Here is a 21376-nt window from a genome sequence, read left to right as displayed (position 1 = left end):
AAAGGGGCAGAGGCCTCCTCAGCGAGTTCACTGATGACACAGCTGGGAGGAGGACCTCAACAGGCTGGAGGGCTGGGCAGAGAGGAACCATGTGAAATTCAACAAAGGCAAATGCAGAGTCCTGCACCAGAAGAATAATAACTCCATGTTACTCCCCAGTACAGGCTGGGGACCAACCTCCCAGAAAACAGCTCTGTGGAGAAGGCCCTGGAAGCCTGATGGACAACAAGCTGTCCATGAGGCAGCAGTGTGCCCTTGTGGTCAAGCAGGCCAATGGTATCCTGGGGTGCATTAGGAAGAGCATTGCCAGCAGGTTAAGGGAGGTGATCTTGCCCCTCTCCTCAGCCCTAGTGAAGTGCATCTGGAGGGCTGTGTCCAGTTCTGGGCTTATTAGTGCAAGAGAGACATGGAGCTCCTGGACAGGTCCAGTGGAGGGCAACAAAGATCATGAGGTGAGGAAGCAGCTCATGAGGAAAGGCTGAGGAAGCTGAGCCTGCTCAGCTTGAAGAAGAGATGACTGAGAGGGGACCTCATCAATGTGTACAAGCATCTGAAGGGAGGTTGTCAAGAGGAAGGAGCCAGGCTCTGTTTGGTGATGCCAAGCAATTGGACAAGAGGCAGAAACTGGAACACAGGAAGTTCCACTTCAATGAAGGAAGAACCTGCTGTGCAGGTGACCAAGCACTGGAACAGGTTATCCAGAGAGGTTGTAGAGTCTTCCTCACTGGAGATATTCAGGAACCATCTGGGTGCAGTCCTGTGCCACATGCTCTAGGATGACCCTGCTTGAGCAGGGAGGTTGGACCAGATGACCCACTGTGGTCCCTTCCAGCCTTATGCATTCTGGGATTCTGACCAGGCCCTCTTGAGTTTCTTGATGAATACTAGCAGAATTTCCCACAGAGAGGGTGGGGAGCATCGCCTTCCTTGCACCTCACTGCATGAATGTGGGATAGTTTTTACTGGCTTTAGAGAGGGTTCAGTCAACCTAACTGCTTAGTAGCCCAGATCTTCCCTGTGTTAAGTGAGCCTGCACCATCCCTTCACTAATTCCTGGGCCTGATCTATTTTAGATTACGTCACTGAAAGAGTCTGACTTGTCTGTTGAGATTTTCCATCCAGCACCCTTCTGCTGAAGGCGCTTTGTCACTTGTCCCGCACAACTTGTCTTTGTGTGAGTTAGCTTTTCCTCATATGGGGATTCCTTAGGTGGACCTAAATGTGATGCTGACTGCCTTCCCTGGAACAACTTTTGATTCCCTGGTAACCTGTTCGTCTTTTTTCCTAGCCAAGAGTTAGGAGAGGTCAAAGCTTCATAGAAAGTTGTTCTTGTTTCTAGATTTGAGCTGGGAGATGGACTTTCCTAAGCCTTGTACTTTTGGCCGTACTCTTTACGTGTTTATGGTTGTTGCTGTCTCGGGTACCTGTGGCACAGGATATCCCAGAACTTGCATGTGATGATCAAGTATGTGAAATACTCTGGCTACAGGTAAGAAACTTCCTTTCAGGACGAGAAGTCAGAATTAATGCAGAATACGGTGGGAGTGCTGCCTCACTGGAGACCCACCTGGATGATGCATGGACAGGCTCCTGACAGTGTCTGGTGAGCCCTTACCCACGGTGATTAATGCTGGGAGTGATAGTAAGACAGCATGGAGAACTGGAAGGGCTGCAAGCAGCTTTAGGGAAGCCCAATCATTGCTTAATCTTCCAATGGATGTATGAGAATGTGAAGGACGTTTTAGGCGTGAATTTTCTAGATTTTTTCACTTTCCCTTAAGACAGAGCAAGGAGAGGATGCAGTAGGTCCTCTGGTGGGGGCAATATAGATGTCATAGCTTGGAGAGCAGCTGTAAGAGCTGGGTACTAAGATAATACTATGAAAAAGGAGCTCAAGTGGCCATCAAGAGGCATTATGATCAAGCTGGACCAATACCACCACAGATGGGAAGAGGCAACATTTTCAGCTCCCAGCAGCAGACTGCATCTGGGCAAAGTGCAAAAGGAAATTGGAATTCTCAGGGTAGGAGGAAATGTAATTAATTGATATTTTTAATGTTCACAATCACATGGTAGAACTGCTAGCTCAGTCTAACCCACTGGGTAAAGGGGGAATAGGCAAGAGCAATTGTGAATTGGGTTTACAAGCTGTGTTTAAAAAAATCACATTCACTCTAGAGATGACAGCCAAGTAACACACTCTGACACAGTTTCATCAAGGGATTGAAGGGTCTTTCATACGCTCCTGAATCCCTCCAAAAAACATCTGACGTCTCTGATTAGTGTGAAAAGGAAAATTATGTTGTCATGGGAGACTTTGGCTGGGGATACCAAAGAATATGCTGTGCTAGGGAGAGTTTCTCATCAATTTACAAATGACGGCATGTCCAAGTAAGGCAATGATTTTAGATGTCCTTATGACGGATGAAAATTGGGTTAAGATTGATGGTTGCCTGAGGACAAGGGATCAACCAAGAAACAAACTGAGACTTCAGCCAGGACAAAAATGTCAGCAGAGAACTACATGGTGTTGTGTAGCTTTTTTTCTTTGAGTGAAATAACTGAGAGATCTTTGAAAAGAGCAGAGTTTTTCCAGCTTTTCAAAAAGCTGTGATTTAGTACACATGAGAGGCTAGCTTTCAGTGAACTACTTCCTGGAATAAGTGGCCTTGTGACAAAAATACTTAGAAATAACTAATAAAAATAACTATAAAGCCTGACCTAAATTAACAAAAATAAACCTCATAAAAACTACAGCAACTGTGGGTAGAGGAATAATTCAGCTGTATAAAAAGGTCTTCAGCTACTTACATCACCTAAGAAAAAAATAACAATAGTTGGATGTCTAAGGACACTAACAAGTTGTTTTAATTATATTTAAAGAAAAATCAGTCCTTACAGTAATATTTTTTTCTTGGCTGAAACTAGGGGGGGGAAAAATGAAAACAAGGCAAAAAAAAAGAGAAGTACTCACCAGATAAGTCTGCTCTGTCTATGAAAAGAATGATCAGAAGGGAATGATGAAGCACTTTTCAGGCCATTAGCAAATGAGGAGGATCCTTGAGAGGATCTTCTCCAAATGAACACTGCTACATTTCCAGGCATAGATGACCTAGAGCACACTAATGTGGAGAGGTGCATCAGGGTGCTGTAGTGATGAACAAGCCACTGCTCAAAGCCTGAGGCTGCTCAGGGAGATGCAGTGAGCACGATGCAGAAAATAAAGCATGGAGCCATCACTGCGTTCCTGCAAACGATGTTTTGCACAGCACAGTAACCCCCACGGTGAGAAAAAAGCAGTGGCTGCTGAAATCCATGGCTTGCTGAGGTCAGTTTTTAAATGCATCGGGGAAGACATTTAAAGAAAAGCCTGGGTGGACGGGCGAACAACTGACGTCAGTGATTAGTCTGACAGGCCACGTCCAAAAGCCAATGAGAAACCAGTGGAGGACGGAGGAGGGGAGACATTGTGAAGGAATGGAAAAAAATCTACACACATTTATAGAAGGACAAGGAATTGACAGACAAAACTGAGACCGTTCTTGATATCTAGAAATGACAGGCTCTTAAAAAGAATAAATATCTCACTCAAAAATGCCAAGAGGCATTACAGAGTATTTTTGAATAGAGTCAAAATTCGTTCTGTTGCCATACATATACGGCCATGCATAGATACATCTACGAGCAAGAAATATTAGTGACTAACCTTCCTTGTGACAACGGGAAAGCTGGAAAGACTTAGGAGCAGGATTCACAGCCGTGTGCAAGTTCTCAGCCAGGCCTGGAAGCAGATGGCATTTTTAAACATCTTTTATCCACATGTGACATTGGTGTACTTTGTCCTGCTTTGCATCAGAAACTGGAATAGATAGAGCAAAGACTCCTAACTGTGATTCAAGGCTTGGAAAAAAAAAATGTTTCAAGAGTGAGAAGTTTAGTTATTTTGCTCCTTAAGAAAAAGACCAGTGAGCATTTTTGCACAGTGCCTAAAGTCAGTTCACGATAATATTCTATATGGAAATTTAGTCAGGCTGATAAAGGCATACTAGGAGCCTGAGGAGATGGGAAGCTGGAAGCCATCTGAAATTCGGTGCTTGGGGTCCAGCACCTTAACCAGTATCCAACTTGGCAACTAAAAGGCTGGAGATTACAGAGATTACAAACCACTAATTTTTTTCTGTCCCAGGACTCAGGGCAAGGTCAACAAAGGTTGCTCACTTGTTTGGTGGAGGTTTGGGCAATGCTGAAGAAAGGCTTTGAGACCCACAACGTTAGAGTTGTATCCCCTCCCCCAACCCCATGTATTGTTTCTCATTTAGCAACCTTGAATTTCACCTACCATTTTAATAACCCAGTCACTCGCTCCAAAGATCCTTCTGCACCTTTCCACAGGCTGATTCAGTGTTCAGTGTTTTGGATCATTTTGCAAAATCAACAGACCTTAGCACTCCATGCTCCAGATTGTTCTGAGGGTGTTGAATGGTGGGGCAGATGCCCTCAGATGCTGGACACTCATAACTTCTCTCTGTCATCACCAGCCTTGCTGCTGGTTTAAAACCTGCAGAAGGTGATTTTCCCTGTGCTAGGGCTGTTGTTTAAAAGGTTTTGCCAGCCTGTTTTTCCCTAAATTCCCTGGCTTTTCATCATGTGGGGGGTTGAGGTGAGTGGTGAATTACTTATAGCACAGTTACCTGTTCATCCATTTCATGCTGGAGATCATCCAAGTCTGGCACTTGATACTGTGCTGCCCTTTAATGTCACAGATACGTTCTGGAGTCCTGATGCTTTGGTTTGCAATTGCGGCTTCATCTCATCGCTGCCGAGGAAAATCTCGTCTGGCAATACTCCAAAGCTCCTCTTATGGCAAAACATCAACTTCACTTTTCTGTCATGGCCCTAAGCTTCCCTAATCACTCCCACAACAGCTTATGGTTTTTGGCAGCTTTCTTGCCTCCAAGATATGTTGAACAAGGTTTTTATATTTTTTATTTGTCACAGAGTTTCCTGAAAATCTGCCATTTTTTTTCTTTAGTCTTTTAAGATTCATTCTCTAGTATTTATGAGTTTTTCTTTTATTTTCTTTTATTTTCATTTGATTACAGCTTCGCTTTTTGATGGCTGCCTTTTTAAATTTTATGCAGTAAAGTATAACCCAGCACTACTGTTCCTTGTAGGAACATTTAATTGAGAATAACTCCCTCGAGAAGATGACCCTTCTATAGTAAGGTAATATACGGAGGTAAGTCAGCTGTCCTAGAGTAAGAGATTGCATTCAGCTCAGAAGAGTACGTAACAAATTATTTGTTTTTGCAGTATGCACACAGTACGATTGCTCAAAGGTAGGCAGCCTGTTTTTGATGAAATGCCTGCATTCTGTGAGTACTGCTGGAGCCCACAGGGGTATTTGCTTACCCTGCATTTATGTCATGAACCTGCATTTTGTGAATGGCATTTGTTATGAAGGAGTTTGGAACATTATTGTTTAAGGTGTCTTTTATCGCTCTTCAATACATGCCTTCTGTCATAGTCTTTCCATTAGAGATCTGTATCTCCTCTTCCTTGCATTGATCTTGTCAATTGCTTTGCTCCAAGACTGATTTACTTCAGTAGTGGACAGAGTACATTTAAGATGTCCAGGATCTTTTTTTACTGTGCTTACACATTCACCATTTTGTTACATTTTGTTGTGATTTTTCAAGTGAGCTTAATTATTTTACACATCTGCTCAAGCTGATTTTCACTATATGGCATCTTCCTTAATGCTGAGGTTCCATGCTGACATCTCAAGAAGGTGATCTGAGGACAACTAGCCCTTTCTTGGGGAAGTAATGCATGTGTGGTAGTCAGTGCAAACGCCAATGAAGTATAAAATAATTTCTCTAAATTTTCAAAGTTGTCAGAAAACTAAATTTTCCCATAACATCACTGCTAATTACCATTAGCTGTCCTAAAACTGAAAACAAAAAAAGTACAGCTTACTACCCGTAGAAATGGTTGGCTGCTCATCAGAGAGCTTTCTGTCATCACAGCCCTGCATGGGAGTGAGCCCAGATCCCACGATGGCCCAGCACAGCGAGCCCTGGTGCCTGGCCAGTCAAGGAAGGCAGTCAAGCCTTCAACCAGGATCAGTGTCCTTCTATGCCTTCCCCTTGCAAGGTGTTCACGAACTAGGATAGATTCTGGCTTATCACAGCTGCTCTTGGAGTTGGTTTGTCCCAGCAAAGTGGTGTGATCGCTTTTCACTCCTTTGCTGAACAAGAGCCTCCTTATGTTTGCCTGAGCACCTGACTTGCCAGACCAAGCATTTCCATCAGTTTTCCTTAGAAATGCTGTAGGAACAAACCTATAGCTCCCTTCCTGTGGAGAAGACTCTTCTCCAGAGACAGAAGCAGCTGCCATAGCAGATCTCCCATCTTTATCCCAATGCCATTCACAGTAATATGTCAGTTTTTCAAATTGATCAAAAAAAAAAAAAATTTGTTTTTTTAGGTCAGGGTTGCAGTTCTCAGACAGGCTGGACACTGAGCCAGCTTTTCCAACTGCCCGGAGGGGCCTTGCTGTGGTGCCAGCTGTAGGCACAGTGTCTGGATGCAAAATGAGGATTCTGGAGAAGTGCTGTGCTTTTCAGGGAGGTTATATGAGAGAGGAAACCAAGCCCTCTAGGCAAGTCCAAAAGCTGCATGACTTGTTTGCCACACTCGTTCTCCCTGTTTCCATACAAGACCAACCGTGTTTTAAAGACTGTGATTCCTGGCTTGCGCCTTGCCTGAATACTTTTATCGTTTTTCTAGGAATTTCAAGCAAGATTGTAAACTAGTTGAAAAAGTATTTTAAAACACAGTGAACATTTATTCAAGACATTCCCAGCAATTGTTGGTCTGAGAGCACATACTCTTCCCTGCACCCCACCCCCCAGGTTGTGTGATCTTGCTCATTCCCACAGCAATTTGATCTCAGGTCGGATAGGGCTCACTCTTGTTAAATAACAAGAATTCTTTGCTCTATGTGAATTTTCAGGCACCCTTATCTTGCTTAGGAAACATAAGGCTTTTAGAGAAAAAAAGGTTCCAGCTTTTAACCCTGTTCAAAATATATTTGTTTTACATGGGAAAACAGGCATATCCATCCCTCCCCCCTCCCCTGCGAGGTGTTTCAGTAGCCTCTCTGCACTTCCAGATTATCAAGCAAGGCGCTGACTGGCGCACACACAAATATGCACACAGCACAGCCATTCAAAGCACCCAAGCACAGCAATCAAGGACAGGATGGGACCAACCCAAGACTCATTTGTAAGCCTGACAGGTCTGCAGGCTACACCTCTCCTCAGCAGAAACCCAGCTCCACGGGAGGGCTGCCTCCAGTGAGTTCCAGCATCAGGCAGCTCCCATTTAACTCCAAAGTTACCTAAAGCTCCCATGGGGCCATTTGTGGGGTAAGCCAGATATTCGTGCTGTCCCAGGGCTCGTGAGCTGCTCAGAGTCCCAGCTTCTATCCAGAGGCAGGTTATTTAACCTTTTTCTCTTTGCAACACAACTTTGAGTCATCGCCCTCTAGTCCAGCAAACATTTAATTTTTACGCAGCTCTCAACTGGAGATAAGCAGCTCCAGGAAGCTTATGTCCAGCATACCTTGATCCTGGGAGTTTTAAGTCCTCCAGCTAAGTCCTTGCTGCATCCAGATCAGGATCTAAAGCGGGGTCCGCACAACAGCTCCAACCCTGCCTGCCAAAGAGAGAACACATCAGCCCTGAGATGTTAAATTAAGCTGCTAAAAATGGAGTGCCACGTGATTTTGTGCAGTGCATCGCTTATCTGTCCTAGCACTCACAGGTCATGGAAGGCTGTCCCTGCCCAGCAGTGTTCCTGCTTCCAGAGGTAACACAGGGAGTCAGAGGGCTGACACTCACCTTGCAGAGATTTGCTGCTCAGCAGCTTAACTGCAACTGCCCCTCCTTACGCACAGAATTAAGCCAGAATTAAGACTAGCCACCACCATGCTGACACTGGCCTCCGACACGTCCCTAGGCAGCCATTTCCTCTCGGGCAAAGCCAGTTCATTTTAAGAGGTAATAGCAGATGAAATATCTTCCGTGTAACACCAGGAAGTATCTTCCTTGTCCCCTACTAAGGCAGAGAAGGAGAACTAATTTCTGTTTCTTGTACCCCCTTAGCAAATCAAGTGCAGAACCACCTTGCTCAGTACTTTATCCTGCATACGCCCATCAGACATGCAAATCCAGAGGCAGAAAGTGGATGGAGTCACAGAGCTGCTTTCCTTTCTACCACACAGCAGGTCTTGTGAGCGCAGCCCTGCACCACACCTTATTTTGGCTCACAGGCAGGAGCCCTGCCTCTCCCATGTGGAATGAGCAGCTCACCAGGCTGCACACATCAGCCACATGCAGCAGAGACTGTGCCATGCAGGCATCTGCTCCCTACACCCCTCCCCTCTATTTCCACTGACAGACAGACAAGGCATTTCAGATGGTGATAACTTTTATTGATGTAAGGTGGTACACAAACAGATCAGTTTCTATCAGCCTCTCCACCTCCCCCAGGCTCGGGGAGAAGTTGGAGGAGTGGGGGAGACAAGGGAACAGAACTGGCCTCTCACTGCAGAATGCAGAGCTAAGCGGTGGTGAAGAAGGGCAGGGGCTCCAACAAGGGAGAATCCTGCTTCCCTAGGCAGCAGGGGGGCTTGTGTGCTCGGCTCACTCCTTGGATGCCATGTGGACCATCAAGTCCACAACACGGTTGCTGTATCCATACTCGTTATCATACCTGGGGACAGAAAATAAGTGCTGTCAGGGCTGACCCATTCCTCAAATCCTTTCTTCCATTCTTGTAGCTTCCTTGCCCCATCCTACACAACTGATCCAGGCAGCTTCCCATCTACCTCCAGTAAGAAAGTGATAAGCATCCGACCCACCCCTCCAAAAGGGGAAGGAGAAAACTGTAGTTGTTTCAGCTAAGAAGCAATCTCACTGCATTGAGACTGTTACAAGCTGGAGCCAACCCTACTCCGCAGGGGTCTATGTATCCCCCTGGACTACCAGCAGTGACCAACAGAACCCAACTCTGCAACCTGCCTGTGCCAGCCCCCACCAAGGCTGCACCTACCAGGAAACCAGCTTGACGAAATGGTCGTTCAGTGCGATGCCAGCACCCGCATCAAAGGTGGAGGAATGGCTGTCACCATTGAAGTCACAGGAGACAACCTGAAACAGAGGGGAAATTGTTAACACACAGTTACCCAAGATCCCAGCAAAGCTGCTGCCAGTCATAGAAATGAGGCAAGTGATGGTAACCACAGGCCAGGAGACCAGGAGTTCCTTACCTGGTCCTCTGTGTATGCCAGGATGCCCTTCAGGGGCCCATCAGCAGCAGCCTTCACTACCCTCTTAATGTCATCGTACTTGGCCTGAGAAGAGACAGATGGGAGATGGTCAGATCCCAATTCACACAAAATGTCCGCCAGGGGCAGGGGAGGGAGGACAAACACATAGGAGCACCATAGCAGGTGCTATTTTCACAAAGATAAACTCTTCGGATACAAAGTCAGGTGCACAGAGGGCAATTCCAGGAGCAAGACGGAGTTTAGAGGAAGCAGGGGCACCATCTGAAGGCTGTTAGGACCTTGTCCACGACACTTACTGGTTTTTCCAGACGGCAGGTCAGGTCCACAACAGAGACATTAGGGGTTGGCACACGGAAAGCCATTCCAGTAAGTTTCCTGTGAGAGAAGTGAGTCAGCAAGAAACAGTATCTAGGATCCCTCTGCCAACCCTCCATTCCCCCAGGAATATTCTGCCTCCTCCTCACAACCAAGAAGGGGCACTCACCCATTAAGCTCAGGAATGACTTTTCCCACAGCCTTAGCAGCTCCAGTAGATGCTGGGATAATGTTCTGAGCAGCACCTCTGCCATCCCTCCACAGCTTCCCAGAGGGTCCATCCACTGTCTTCTGTGTGGCTGTGATGGCATGGACAGTGGTCTGAGAAAACAGCACAGGAGTAAGAACACAGCCAGTACTCTCCAGAAACAGCATCCCAAGGAACACAAGGAGTTACTGATGCTTTCCCTCTCACATGAAGGGACCTGTGGATAGGGCACCCTTCTCAGCACCAAGCTGCAGACCTACCATAAGACCCTCGACGATGCCAAAGTTGTCATGGATGACCTTGGCCAAGGGTGCCAGGCAGTTAGTAGTGCATGAAGCATTGCTGAGGTAGAGAAAAAAAAGATACATGAGCCAGAGGTGAGAGGAGACCCCACACAGCCGGTGAGAGCTCCAGGCCAGAAAGCATCTTCCTCTCTCCTTACCTCACAATTTTCAGAGACTTGTCGTACTTCTCGTGGTTGACACCCATCACAAACATGGGAGCATCAGCTGAGGGGGCAGAGATGATAACACGCTTAGCGCCACCCTTCAGGTGAGCCTGGAGAGGGAGAGGTAAGAGGTTAGATAACTCAGGATCCCTCCAAGCGTGCTTCTTCACCACCTCTTCTCCTTTACAACCCCATCTTGAGCAACTCCACACATGGTAATGTGCCCCAGAGGCAAGAGTGGTTGTATCCCTTCTCTTGTGTGCCACTATGGCATACTTACCCCGGCCTTCTCCATGGTGGTAAAGACACCGGTGGACTCCACAACATATTCAGCACCAGCATCTCCCCACTTGATGTTGCTGGGGTCACGCCTGAGGAGAGACAGAATTGTAAGAGCTGCTCCACAAAACACACGCTTTCATGCTCCAGACGGGTGAGAGGAAAAGAGATTACTTACTCCTGGAAGATGGTGATAGCATTCCCATTAATTACAAGTTTCCCATTCTCAGCCTTGACAGTGCCCTTGAAATGACCATGAGTAGAGTCATACTTGAACATGTAAACCTAGCAAAGAAAGAGAGAGTAAGGTCAGGTACCTGGGCTTCAATCCTCCTATAACACTCGTTTTTCCTGGGAAGCTACTAGAACAGATCCAGAGAAGCCCTACTCGGAAAGGCCCAGAGGGGGCACTGCAAGGCAACTCACCATGTAGTTCAGATCAATGAAAGGATCGTTGATGGCCACCACTTGGACTTTGCCAGAAAGGACGGCAGCCCGGGTGACCAGGCGGCCGATGCGGCCAAATCTGGAAAGAGAGAAAGAGACGGGTGTGAAGGCACAACAGGGAACCTGCCGGGCTGGGCACGCAGGCAGTCCTTGGCAGCCTTCCCTCGGGATCATCTGCTGCTCCCTGCCCGGCAGGGCAGGAGGGAGCCCTGCAGCCCGTCCAAAGGCCAAGGCACCCCGGTTAAAGATTAAGAGCGACCCCCGCCCCGGAAAGGTCAAGCGCTAAATTTACTGAGGCCCCGGGGATCCGGTTACTCCTCGGCCCTGCACGAGAAGGTCACATCCCCGGGGCCGTCACCGACACACGATCCACCGGGCGACCTTTCGGTGGGGGGCTGTGGGGATCCCCGGGGATGTGTGGGGGGAAATTGGGGCAGCTAAGCAGCGAAAGCGCCTTCCGGGGTGAGTCACCCCGAATCTGCAGGGAAGTGACTCAGCAGGCACCGCTTTGCCCCGGGGGGCGACGGCGGAGCGGGGACCGGAGGGGCTCAAACCGCCCCCCCTCCACCCAAATCCTCCCCCGCGCCCTTGAGGCGACCTTGCCCCCCCCATCCCGACTCCCTCCCTGCCCCACCGACCCCGACACTCACCCGTTGACTCCGACTTTCACCATCTTTGCTTCTTCGGGATGTTCCTGCGGGCAGAAACCGCCATTGAGGGACTGAGGGGAACCGGCCACAACCGCCCCACGCTGCCGCGCGCGCCCCGGGCACCGTTAACGTCTCTCCCTCGCTGAGGGGGCGCGAGGGGGGCGGGCGAGGGGCTGCCCGCGCTCCGAGCCCGCCCCCACCCGGGCGATCATCCCCCCGCCCCGGGCCATCATCCCTCCGCTCCTCCCCGCACCCCCACCCCGAGCCTCCCATCCCCTCCTCCTCCCCCTCAGGTGATCATCCCGCAGACCCACGTCCCCATCCCCCTCGCCTCCCCTTATGCTGCCCCCGCCATTTTGCGCCGCGCCGCCTTTGTGCCCGCGGGCCCCGCCGCCACGCGGCCCTGCTCCGCCGGGGCTGCCGCCCGCTGCCGCCTCCCCACCGGTGGGCGGTGTGTGCATATGTGGGGAGGGGAAACCTCACACGCCCACCCCCGGCCGCCACTCTCTCCCCCTCCGCGCATCTCCCGGCCCCCCGCCCGTTACCTGCTGCCTCCGAGCCGCCCAGCGCGCAGTGAGGAGGTGGCGCAGCGCTCCTCCGCCACCCTTTATAGGCACGGAAGGGCAGGGCTGGGGCCCGCCCCGCCGCGCCGCAGCCCAATGGGAGCGCGGGGGCCGGGCCGGGCTACGTGCGCCCGCGCTGCGGGTGCGGCCGCCGGACCCCCCCGCAGCCCCCGCCCCGCCGCCCCCCGGCAACAAAGGCCCGGCGCCGGGAACGACGGGTCCGCGGCGCTCATCCTCGACCCGTCAAGCCGCCCCAGGGCTGGCGGGGGTTGGCGGTGGTACCCCTGCCCGAGGAGGCGGAGGGGTCCCCCCGCCGCCCCCCGATGATGCCGGTGAGGGACTGCCCCCGCCGGCCTCGCTGCTGCCCCGGGGGATGGCGTGCGCTGCTTTCACCTGGTAACAAAGGGCAGGCACCCCCCAACCCCCTGCACGGAATAGTATCCAGTATCTGAAGGGGACCTACAGAGAAGCCGGGAAGGGATTCTCTGATAAGAACTATAGTGATAGGATAAGGAGTAACGGCTACAAATTGAAAGACGGGAAATTTAGGTTGGCTATTAGCATTGACTTTTTTAATGTGAGGGTGGTGAGACACTGGAACGGGTTTTCCAGGGAGGTCGTGGATGCCCCAGCCCTGGAAGTGCTCAAAGCCAGATTGGATAAGGCCTTAAGCAACTTGGTCTAGTGAGAGGTGTCCCTGCCCATCGCAGGGGGATTGTGACTAGATGATCTTTCGAGTCTATTCCAATCCCTTAACATTCTATAATTCTGTGGTAGGAAGGGCGAAAGGGATGCTGGGGACACCCCAAGGTAGCAGCCTCTTTGCAACTCCCAATTCCCCTGGCGCTGGGAAGCTGCAGGTGTTGGCTGGGAGCTCTCTCACCCTGAGCCTGGGACCCACCCCGGGTGGGTTTATCGAGGCGTGTCCTGGAGGGGCCCCGGGCGGGCCGCAGCGTGAGCACCATCTTAATGAGGCACTGCGGCACTGGTGCCGCTGCCCGCGGGACGTGACGGCGGAAATCCTGCTCGTCTGCCGCCTCGGCCCGCCTTCCCCGGCTGCCTGCGAGGAGGAAGCGCTCCTGGCATGGCCGCTGCCCTGCTCCCCGCCCCCCATCCCGGGCTCCCTCTCTGAGCCCTGCCGGGTTGCATCCCGCGACTCAGTGCGGGGCAGGTGCGGCGGGACAAACTCGCGTTAGATACAACGCCAACAGCACGCCCAAATCCCCCCCCATCCAGAAGGGAGGTGTGGGAACAGTGTGGTCTCCTCCAACTCAGAGAGAAGTCTGTGATTCTAATGGATTCCTGTGATTCTAATGGATGGAAATCTGGACGGGCGGGGGAGGGGAGGGGGAGGTGGTGGGAGGAGGAACGTCCCTCTGGCTGCTCAGCTGAGGAGGTCTTTGATGATGAAGAGGGGGGAGCGGGCTGGGGGAACCACGCAGATACTCGGGTGGGGGGCAGAGAGGGGTCACACAGCTCAAACGTAACCCAACTCTCCTTGTACCACTGCTATTCCCGGTGCTGCCGAGGTGCTGGCGGCTAAGTTTAGACACCAGCTGAGGTTACAACCTTTTCTTAAAGGCCAGAGGATGATGATGGCTCGCGTGGTATAGCAGCGGGGCTGCGAACGCGTGCCGGGGTCCGTGGTGCCCCAGTCGCAGTACACCGAGGGAGGCTCCGCAGGGGAAGCTTCACCGCAAAGAGGAGGCCCCTGTGTTTGCTCTGGTGGGGGCAGAGTGCGGCCGGACTGAGCCAACGCGGCCCTTGTACTCCGGTGTCCGGTGGATCCTTCATCCGTGTGCCGCCCCCCCTCCTCGGCAGCACCGCGCCGCAGCCGCGCGTGCCGCCCGCCCCGCGCGGAATGGCGGCGGCGGCACAGCCCGGTGCGGCCCCGCGCGTGGGGCCGGGGGCGCGGGGCCAGCTCTGCCGCCGCTTCCCGCCCGCCCCACGGCCGGGGGGCGGCCACCGCCGAGCTCGGACGCGGCAATTAGTACAGCGTGTTTAATCAGCGAGTCCTCAGGCGCGGGGACGAGGGGAAAGGGCTGCTGGCGTAGCCGGGGGTCCAGCGGCAGAGGGGGCCAGCTGCGGAGATGGGCAGCTTCTCCCGGTACCGCCGCGCCGCTTCCCCGCAGCCGCCGCCGCGCTCCTTCGGGACGGGAGCTTCGGGGCTTCGTCCAGCGGTGCGCCGCGCCGGTTCCCCACGCCGTGCTCGTCCCCGAGCCTGGGTGACCCCAGCTGTGGAGAAGCGGGGCTGGTGAGCCGCCCAGCGGCGTCCCGCCCGCCTGCTCCCGCCCCGGCCGGGCCCCAGCACAGCCCCGGCAGCGCGGGGGGTCCCCGGCCCTGGCCCTGCATGCCGGCAGGTGGTGGCCTCATAGCCTGCCCCCGCTGCCCCCATCCGCTCGCTCTCTGTGCGTTCAACTCTCCCCTTAACTTCGTCCCTGCCCGTTTGTTCGAGCCCCCTCACTGCTGGCCCTCTCACCTCAGAGCCCCTCCAAATCTAACACCCCAAACCACTGAAGGTCCCGATGCGGTCCAGTTTCAGCCCAAAGCAGCCCCTGGGCATGGCCTTCCAGGCCCAATCTCCAGGCAATGCCCACTTTCGACTGGCGAGGGTCTTGCGCCAGAGGGAAGGACGGGCAGCTCTAGCCCTAGATGGGAGGAAGGGGAGGGTGGAGGAGAGTAGCTGAGGACCAAAGCTGGACCCCTCCTTTGTGTCCTCTTCGGCCAGCGTGGAGTCGGGCTCCAGGGGCAGCAACCGTGAAAGGAGCATCTGGGATAAACAGAAACAAGAGGGGGGTGAGAGCAGAGATGCCTTTGCTCCTGGCTATAAGCTTTGTACCCCCTCGTACTCCACTGCCCATACCCTCCTTAGGGCTTAGGCAGGACCTAAAGTGATGTTTGCGCACAGCACTGTGCCTGTGACATTGCGTCCAGACAGAGGGAAGGGCTAGATCACCAGCTCCTGCTGTCTGAAATGACTGCTGTCCAAAACAGCAGGCAGGCACCTGCTGTGAGCCTCTGCCTGCGTGCAGATTGCCCTGCTCTTGTCAAGCCATACACCAGCCTCCCATCCCTGGATTTGGAAGGTAACAGGCTTCAGTCCTTGCTCCTCTTGTGGATGCTGAGCTCCTCTGTGTATTCAGGCTGCTGTGTGGCATTTCATTTCTTCCAGAAGGCTGGTGGGAAGGATGGACCTGCCTCAAATACTTGCTGGTAAGAGGGAGAGGCAGGAGCAGAGCAGGTGTGAGGAAGGGGGACTCCCCATCTGCCAGGAATCCTCTAGATCATATCTGCTGATTGTACACCCCCAGCACTGCTGGAAGCCTGCAGACAAGGGTTGATGGTTGCATTGGGTGCACTAGAGGCATGGCATGGCTGCCCTGGGAAGCAGCCTGCAGTAACCATTCCACATCTGTCTCTCACATGGATGCTGAGCTAAGGCTGAAGATGCCTTTGTGCAGCTCTTTGCAATAGCAAGTTAACTGAAGCGGACACAGGCATCTTCAGCGAGGAGTGAAAGTGTTGAGTCATACCAGGATCAGTCTTGCGATTTTAGTTCATGTCCTGACTACTTCCCTGGAGCTTTCCAGGGTCATGTGAAGGCAAGGTGTTGGGGCTCAGGTTAGGGTTTGGGTAAGAGGGAGCTGGGTAGATTTGAAAGCCAAAAATATTATTGCTGCAACTACTGAGGATAAAAGATTTACTCAAGTGAAGAAGCCTTTTGCTGGCATCCTGACAGGGGCTCTTGGCCTTAAAGAGTGTCTACTGAGGGGCAGTACTGAACTTAGGAGCAAAAATCCTGGCCAAACAGGATATTTCTTCCCTCTGAAATGTCAGAACCAGGCACTGAACATGATGAGAGATACAACTGTGATTTCTGGTTGTTGCTGACAGAGAGCAGGGTAAGACAGGGGCAGGCTCTTTACCATTAAAACCCTCTGCAGAGCACTAAAAAGCTTTTGTGCGTTTCCCATCTTAAAATGCTGGTGCTCTTTAGGAGCTGGGTTATAAAGTCACCCTAGAGCTGAGGCTGTTGGGACTGAAGGGGAGGGAACAGTGAGAATAGACAGCAGCCTCCAGTAGTTGAAATTTGGGACTGCCACTCATTCGAGGTTCAAACACAACTTCCCCAAATTGTCTCTCCACTTCTGAAACCTCCCTCAGCTCTCTCCCACTCCCTCCTACCTGTAGCCTTTGTCCTGGTAAGGACACAGTCTGAACGCTGGCAGAGAGCAGAACCAAGATGAGGAAAAACGAGCAAGGCCATGACTGGAGCCCCAGCATCATCTTCTTATCCCAGGGCTTGTGGGAGGTGAGGCAGGACACGCAGCATCCGTGTCGAATGTGGCCCCTCGCCCCTCTCTGCCTTTATAGCTTTGGTTCTGGCCGGCGCCTGGCTCCCAGCTCCCTGCTGATCCACCCCCCGGAGCTCCTTAACCTTTCAGCCCTTTTGTCCAGGGTGATATATTTCAGGGTGAGCTCAGCAAGACCCCTTCCTCTAAAGAAAAAGGACACAAAGGTGTTTACTGAGTGTCTGGGAAGACTAATGTCTTCAACTCAACTCACTCAATGTGAGTTGAGCTGCTGCTGCCCAGGACCTGGAGGTATCTGTCAGGGTCAGGGACGGGGTGACACTTTGAAACATGTACCAAAGGAGGATATTGAAGGCTGCATTGTGTAATGGTATTGAACATACTCCTTGTAGGCAGAGTGCTGTTACTGCTGTTTCTCTAATCAGCATGAGTATGAACTACAGCTCATCTAGCAGTGGGCACGCTGCTGGCTGCACAGAACAGACACAGGTTCAGCTCTGTGACAATACAGGCATTTGGTTTTAGTATTTATATTTTGGTGAGACAGTTGGTCTGGAAATGAAGAGCTCCTGCTGCAGAAGGTGGGTGAATTCTGGTACTATATGGAATTTGTAGCAGTGACAGGACCCTGGGTCTAGTATTAGTGGGCATATAATTTGCAGGCTGGTTGTCCCAAATCACCATCTAGAGGACTGGGGTGAGTTTCCAGAGGAACCATCACAGAAAAGACCTTGTTGAGGCTCAGTTTGCACTTTCTCAAGCTCAGGCATACAATGGAAGCAGGACGGCAAGAAGCAGATTCCTACCTCCTAAATCTTCTGGCCATTAGTTCCCCCCCTTTGTTTACCTCTCCCATTTTACTGTAGTTTCTCACCAGCTGAACAAGGCAATGAGGTCACTGTTTGGAGATCAGGGTGCAGAAGTCAGCCTGGTTATGAAGACAGAAACTAATCAGGAAAGTTTGTCAGGGGAGAGGAATGGGGGGACTGTACCCCAGTACAGGATTAGTAATGGGTGTACTGGGTGCGTTTAACACAACCTTAAACTTCCCTTTCTTCAGTACTGTTGCACAAAGCAGTTGGGTCAAAACTTGACAGGAAGTGTTCTGCTGCCTGCTTTTGCTTATTTTTTACAAGGAAAGAAGAAAATTAGAAAAGAAAGTTGTGTTTGTTTGTTTGTTTGTTTTTTCCCCAAGGAAAGAAAACTAGAAAAAAAAACTCTTTTGCAGAGATAACAAAAGTCACAGTTCAGATATTTGCTCTCTCTCCCTCCCTCCATTCCTTCTTTCTGAAATGAAACACCTACAGATGCTGACTTGTGGGTCCCTTTCTTCACTGCCCAAGGAGCCAGAAAGTTTTACGAACCATTTTGCAACCAGTCTGCGAGAAGTGAGTAGGGGCATCACTCTGGAGCAGTGATGCTGGAAGCAGGAGACACTTTGTACAGGTGGGGCCATCCAATTTTATTAGCTCCACCTGATATCGGTGACCCATGTCTGGTGTCGGCTCCAAAGCAATGCAATCCTCTGGTGATCTTGTCCCCTGTCACCCCCTCGCCTGACCCAGCACACGGAGGGGCTCCCTAGGTCCCTGCTAATGTCCTTCACCGAGACCTTTCGTGGGGAACAGCATTACTTTCATACCAGCCTTGTAATCTACAAAGCACAGGTGACTGCTGGAGAGTCATGGGACGTGCTGTCCACGTGGGCATTCAGACGGGGGTGCCTGGGCACAGACGGAGTTTGGGATGCGTGCACAGCCATGTGCTGGGTGCAGTAGGGTATGGAGTATCGTGGTGTGAAAGATTCAGAGGGGTGGAAAAGAAAGGGAGGAGGACAGGAAGTGAGCACGTGTTCATTCCACATGCAAGGTGTCCCAGAGGATGCTGTTCTGTACTTCCCAGTCACATCTGACCAACCAGAAAGAGCTGAGTCAGCCTGCCAGAGCGCTCATGCTGCCGGCAAGAGAGCCGCAGGCAGGTGCATCTCGGGTTGAACGCACCGGTTGCAGGAGTCAGGTCTTTCCTGAGTGAAAGGTAAGTACCAAAGCAACAACACTTCGTTTTTGTTACAAAATGTAGCAGCAGCGTGACCTGGCATCCTCTGAATGTGGTGGCCCCCGTACTGCAAGAATGCCAGAAATGTGTTTGCAACTGCTCCAGAATTCCAGTCCACTTGCACAAAGACTGAGCCCTGCAGGGGTGGACAGGCTCTGAGATCTCAAGTGACAAGTTCCCCTCCTCAGATCCAGCAAAAGCTGGGGCTGGCAAGGGGGAAGGAACCATCACTTTCCCCTACCAAACAAGAAACTTTCAGAGACTGCAGAAAATTTGCACATTCTCTTGCAGATTCTTGAAAATTCTTGCAAATCCAGCAAAGCCTGGATAAAATGGTGCTCAATTACTCAGGTGCCGTGATGTTGCAGCTGCTCTGCGTCCCAGATCCTTGCTGGGACTGCAGTAGCACTGAAAAGTTGCTCTGACATGTCCTGGCAGTGACTGTGAAGTGAAAAGGCTTTGGCAGACGAGTCCCCAATTGCCCCAGTTTTCTGACTCAAATAGGTTATTGTCTTTCTTTCCTCTCTGATGCTAACAAGTTTCCTCTATAAAAACCCTTCCCCCTCTGATGCTAGGGCACTGATTCAAGAGCTTGCAAGACCACCAGAAAAGTGGTCTCCTGCTGAATCACAATCAGTGTTTTACAAACAGTTGCTTATATAGGAAAGGAGCAGGGCAACTGGAGGGTGGGAGGACTAGGAACTGAGTGAAGTACCCTGAGGGAACAGCCCTTGGCCCATGGTGATGGAAAGGGATAATGGTTGCTGCAGGCTCTAGAAGCAAGAGCAATATTCACCTTATTCCACTGGTATCATTTGTAGGAAGGAGGTCAGAGCAGCCATGGTCAGGAGTCCCTCAGAGAATGGAAACACCACTGATTTTGGCACTGAGTAATCCCACTGCCTCAGAAGCAAGGGAGTGACATTAGTACTTCAGTAGCAATTCCTGGTCATTGTGGCAGCCACCAAAATATCTGCTTGTGAGGAACAGAAGGGCAGCAACCATCTACTTTATGCAGTAGCCACTGTGTAGCTGTCCAAACCCCTCCTGGGTTTTGCCTCATCTTTCTGTAGGACTTCTTTATCCATGACACAGGACTGCTAATTTTTCCAATGTCAGGAGATGACAGTGAGGAGAGGAGGATGCTCCACCTGAAGAAGTTGCAAAAAGGGACCAAATGGAGCCACCACTCACTGACTTTCCACTCTCACTTGTCCAGGCAGCGCAGTGTCCAGGACAGAGCAAGAAACAGACTGCAAAGCAGTGAAGGAGCCACCGTGTCATCTGAGAAAGGTGGCTGCACGGCTCTCCCGAAGGAAGTTTAACCCCTTGTACTGGAAGAGCATGGCCTGAAGGTGAGCCAGCGCATAAGTTTTATGGCCACCTTGCTTCCTCTATCCACCCATTCATATTTCCCCTTCTGCACTACTGTCAACATATTATCTCACAAATACACAAGATTGATTGCACAGGCTCGTAAAACCTTGAGTCTGAGCAGACACCCATATATGCTGCCCTTTTCTTTTTTCATTCCCATGTGTGAGTGACAAACCCTGTGGGTGGTGGGGGAATCATGTACCGTGTGCATGACTCTGTCATATTTACTGCTGCCGCCTCTGTCTCCTGTAGCCTTCACTGAATATTTTATCAGGGAGGAAGGGAGAGAGGAGCAATATAGCTATAGCTTTCTGATCTTTGTATTTCACGTGATTGTGCTGTTGCTACTGGCGTGCCCTGGAGTTGGAGTATATCTGTACTGGTACCTGGCTCTTATGCCAGTGGTGGCAAGTGGGCAGGTATTCTCACTGTGGCACGGGACTCAAGTGTGGTGTTTGGTTCACATGGCTCACTCCAGTAAATACACCTGTCACCCTGTCATTCCCCCCATTCTACTTGTTTCTACACACATTTAACATGTTACCATGTTTAACATTTAATATGTCCATTCAGCTATTGGCATGAAAAACCATAGGGCCCAGGTCAATGCAAAGCTATGCAATTACTAATGACTTTTCTTTTTTTTAAAATAGGGATCAAATTAAGCTACAGCAATCTTTTACTGCTAGTTATGCAGCCAGGCCAGAGGGGAACTGAGCAGCATGCTCTGCTTCCTGGGTGAACCAAGGGTAACCCCAGCAACTGTGGGAAATTGGTAGATCCTCAGAGACAGAGACTGCAGAAGATCTGCAGGAAGCTGCAGAGAGGAGGAGGACCCTTCCTGTCCCTGCCCAGCTAGTGACTAGTCTGCTTTCTAGGCAGCTGACAGGTAAGAGGAAATAATTCTGTAGTAATAGCTCTGGGACAAATGCCAACTTGCCTTTGAGACAGGAGGTTAAAGGTTATTTATGTGATTAACACAAAGTTTAATTTAGGGCACTTTATGTTCACAGGGCAGTTCAAGGAGTGCCAGGACTGACTTGAACACTGATGTGGCATTCGTGGAAGGAAAGAGTGTAAAAGTGCCAGTCTTATTTGAAACATAATTGGATGTGCAGCTAATACATTCCAAAAAGCACAGTGAAACAGCCGATGCTATCAGTATACTTAGTGACTTGATCAAATCAGAATTATTAAAGTTTTTAGTGTTGGGTTGTTTTTGTTTTTTAAAACTTTTTAAAAACTTACTGAAGTTTATTGAAGCACTCTAGTCTAAGCTAACCTTTCTCTCTCCCTTTCTCCACACCCCCCAGTCCCTCAACTGTTCTTTGATGAGATCTGTAGAAGAAAAAGATGCAGGTAAC

General features: G+C 50.9%; 2 protein-coding genes across 2 annotated transcripts; both read right to left on the bottom strand.

Annotated features, from left to right (window-relative positions):
- Positions 1-8477: 8477 nt before the first annotated feature.
- Positions 8478-12347, bottom strand: GAPDH (glyceraldehyde-3-phosphate dehydrogenase). Its single transcript, XM_050331221.1, has 12 exons — positions 12250-12347; positions 11705-11748; positions 11034-11133; positions 10786-10892; positions 10609-10699; positions 10323-10438; positions 10141-10222; positions 9842-9993; positions 9654-9732; positions 9337-9420; positions 9120-9217; positions 8478-8780 (listed from the first exon to the last, which is right to left on the bottom strand). Exons 2-12 carry the CDS (start codon positions 11725-11727, stop codon positions 8711-8713), a joined length of 1002 nt encoding a protein of 333 aa, XP_050187178.1. The 5' UTR covers positions 11728-11748; positions 12250-12347; the 3' UTR covers positions 8478-8710.
- Positions 12348-14764: 2417 nt separating this feature from the next.
- Positions 14765-16551, bottom strand: LOC126649503 (C-type natriuretic peptide-like). Its single transcript, XM_050333702.1, has 2 exons — positions 16453-16551; positions 14765-15037 (listed from the first exon to the last, which is right to left on the bottom strand). Exons 1-2 carry the CDS (start codon positions 16549-16551, stop codon positions 14765-14767), a joined length of 372 nt encoding a protein of 123 aa, XP_050189659.1.
- Between the last annotated feature and the right edge of the window lie 4825 nt (positions 16552-21376).

This window comes from Myiozetetes cayanensis, unplaced genomic scaffold, assembly GCF_022539395.1.
Source record: "Myiozetetes cayanensis isolate MyiCay16 unplaced genomic scaffold, myiCay2020 scf5-8, whole genome shotgun sequence".
Taxonomy (NCBI): Eukaryota; Metazoa; Chordata; class Aves; order Passeriformes; family Tyrannidae; genus Myiozetetes; species Myiozetetes cayanensis.
The sequence above is the reverse complement of the archived record's forward strand: the minus strand, read 5'-3'. Positions and strand labels throughout refer to the sequence as shown.

Excerpts from the sequence above, each read along its gene's own strand:
- GAPDH (XM_050331221.1), bottom strand. The coding sequence starts at position 11,727 with ATGGTGAAAGTCGGAGTCAACGG. Across the intron at positions 10,893-11,033 it reads TCATTGATCTGAACTACATG|GTTTACATGTTCAAGTATGA; the intron begins GTGAGTTGCCTT and ends TTTCTTTGCTAG. Across the intron at positions 9,994-10,140 it reads GCATCGTCGAGGGTCTTATG|ACCACTGTCCATGCCATCAC; the intron begins GTAGGTCTGCAG and ends CTGTTTTCTCAG.
- LOC126649503 (XM_050333702.1), bottom strand. The coding sequence starts at position 16,551 with ATGCTGGGGCTCCAGTCATGGCCTTGCTCGTTTTTCCTCATCTTGGTT. Across the intron at positions 15,038-16,452 it reads TACCAGGACAAAGGCTACAG|ATGCTCCTTTCACGGTTGCT; the intron begins GTAGGAGGGAGT and ends TGTTTATCCCAG.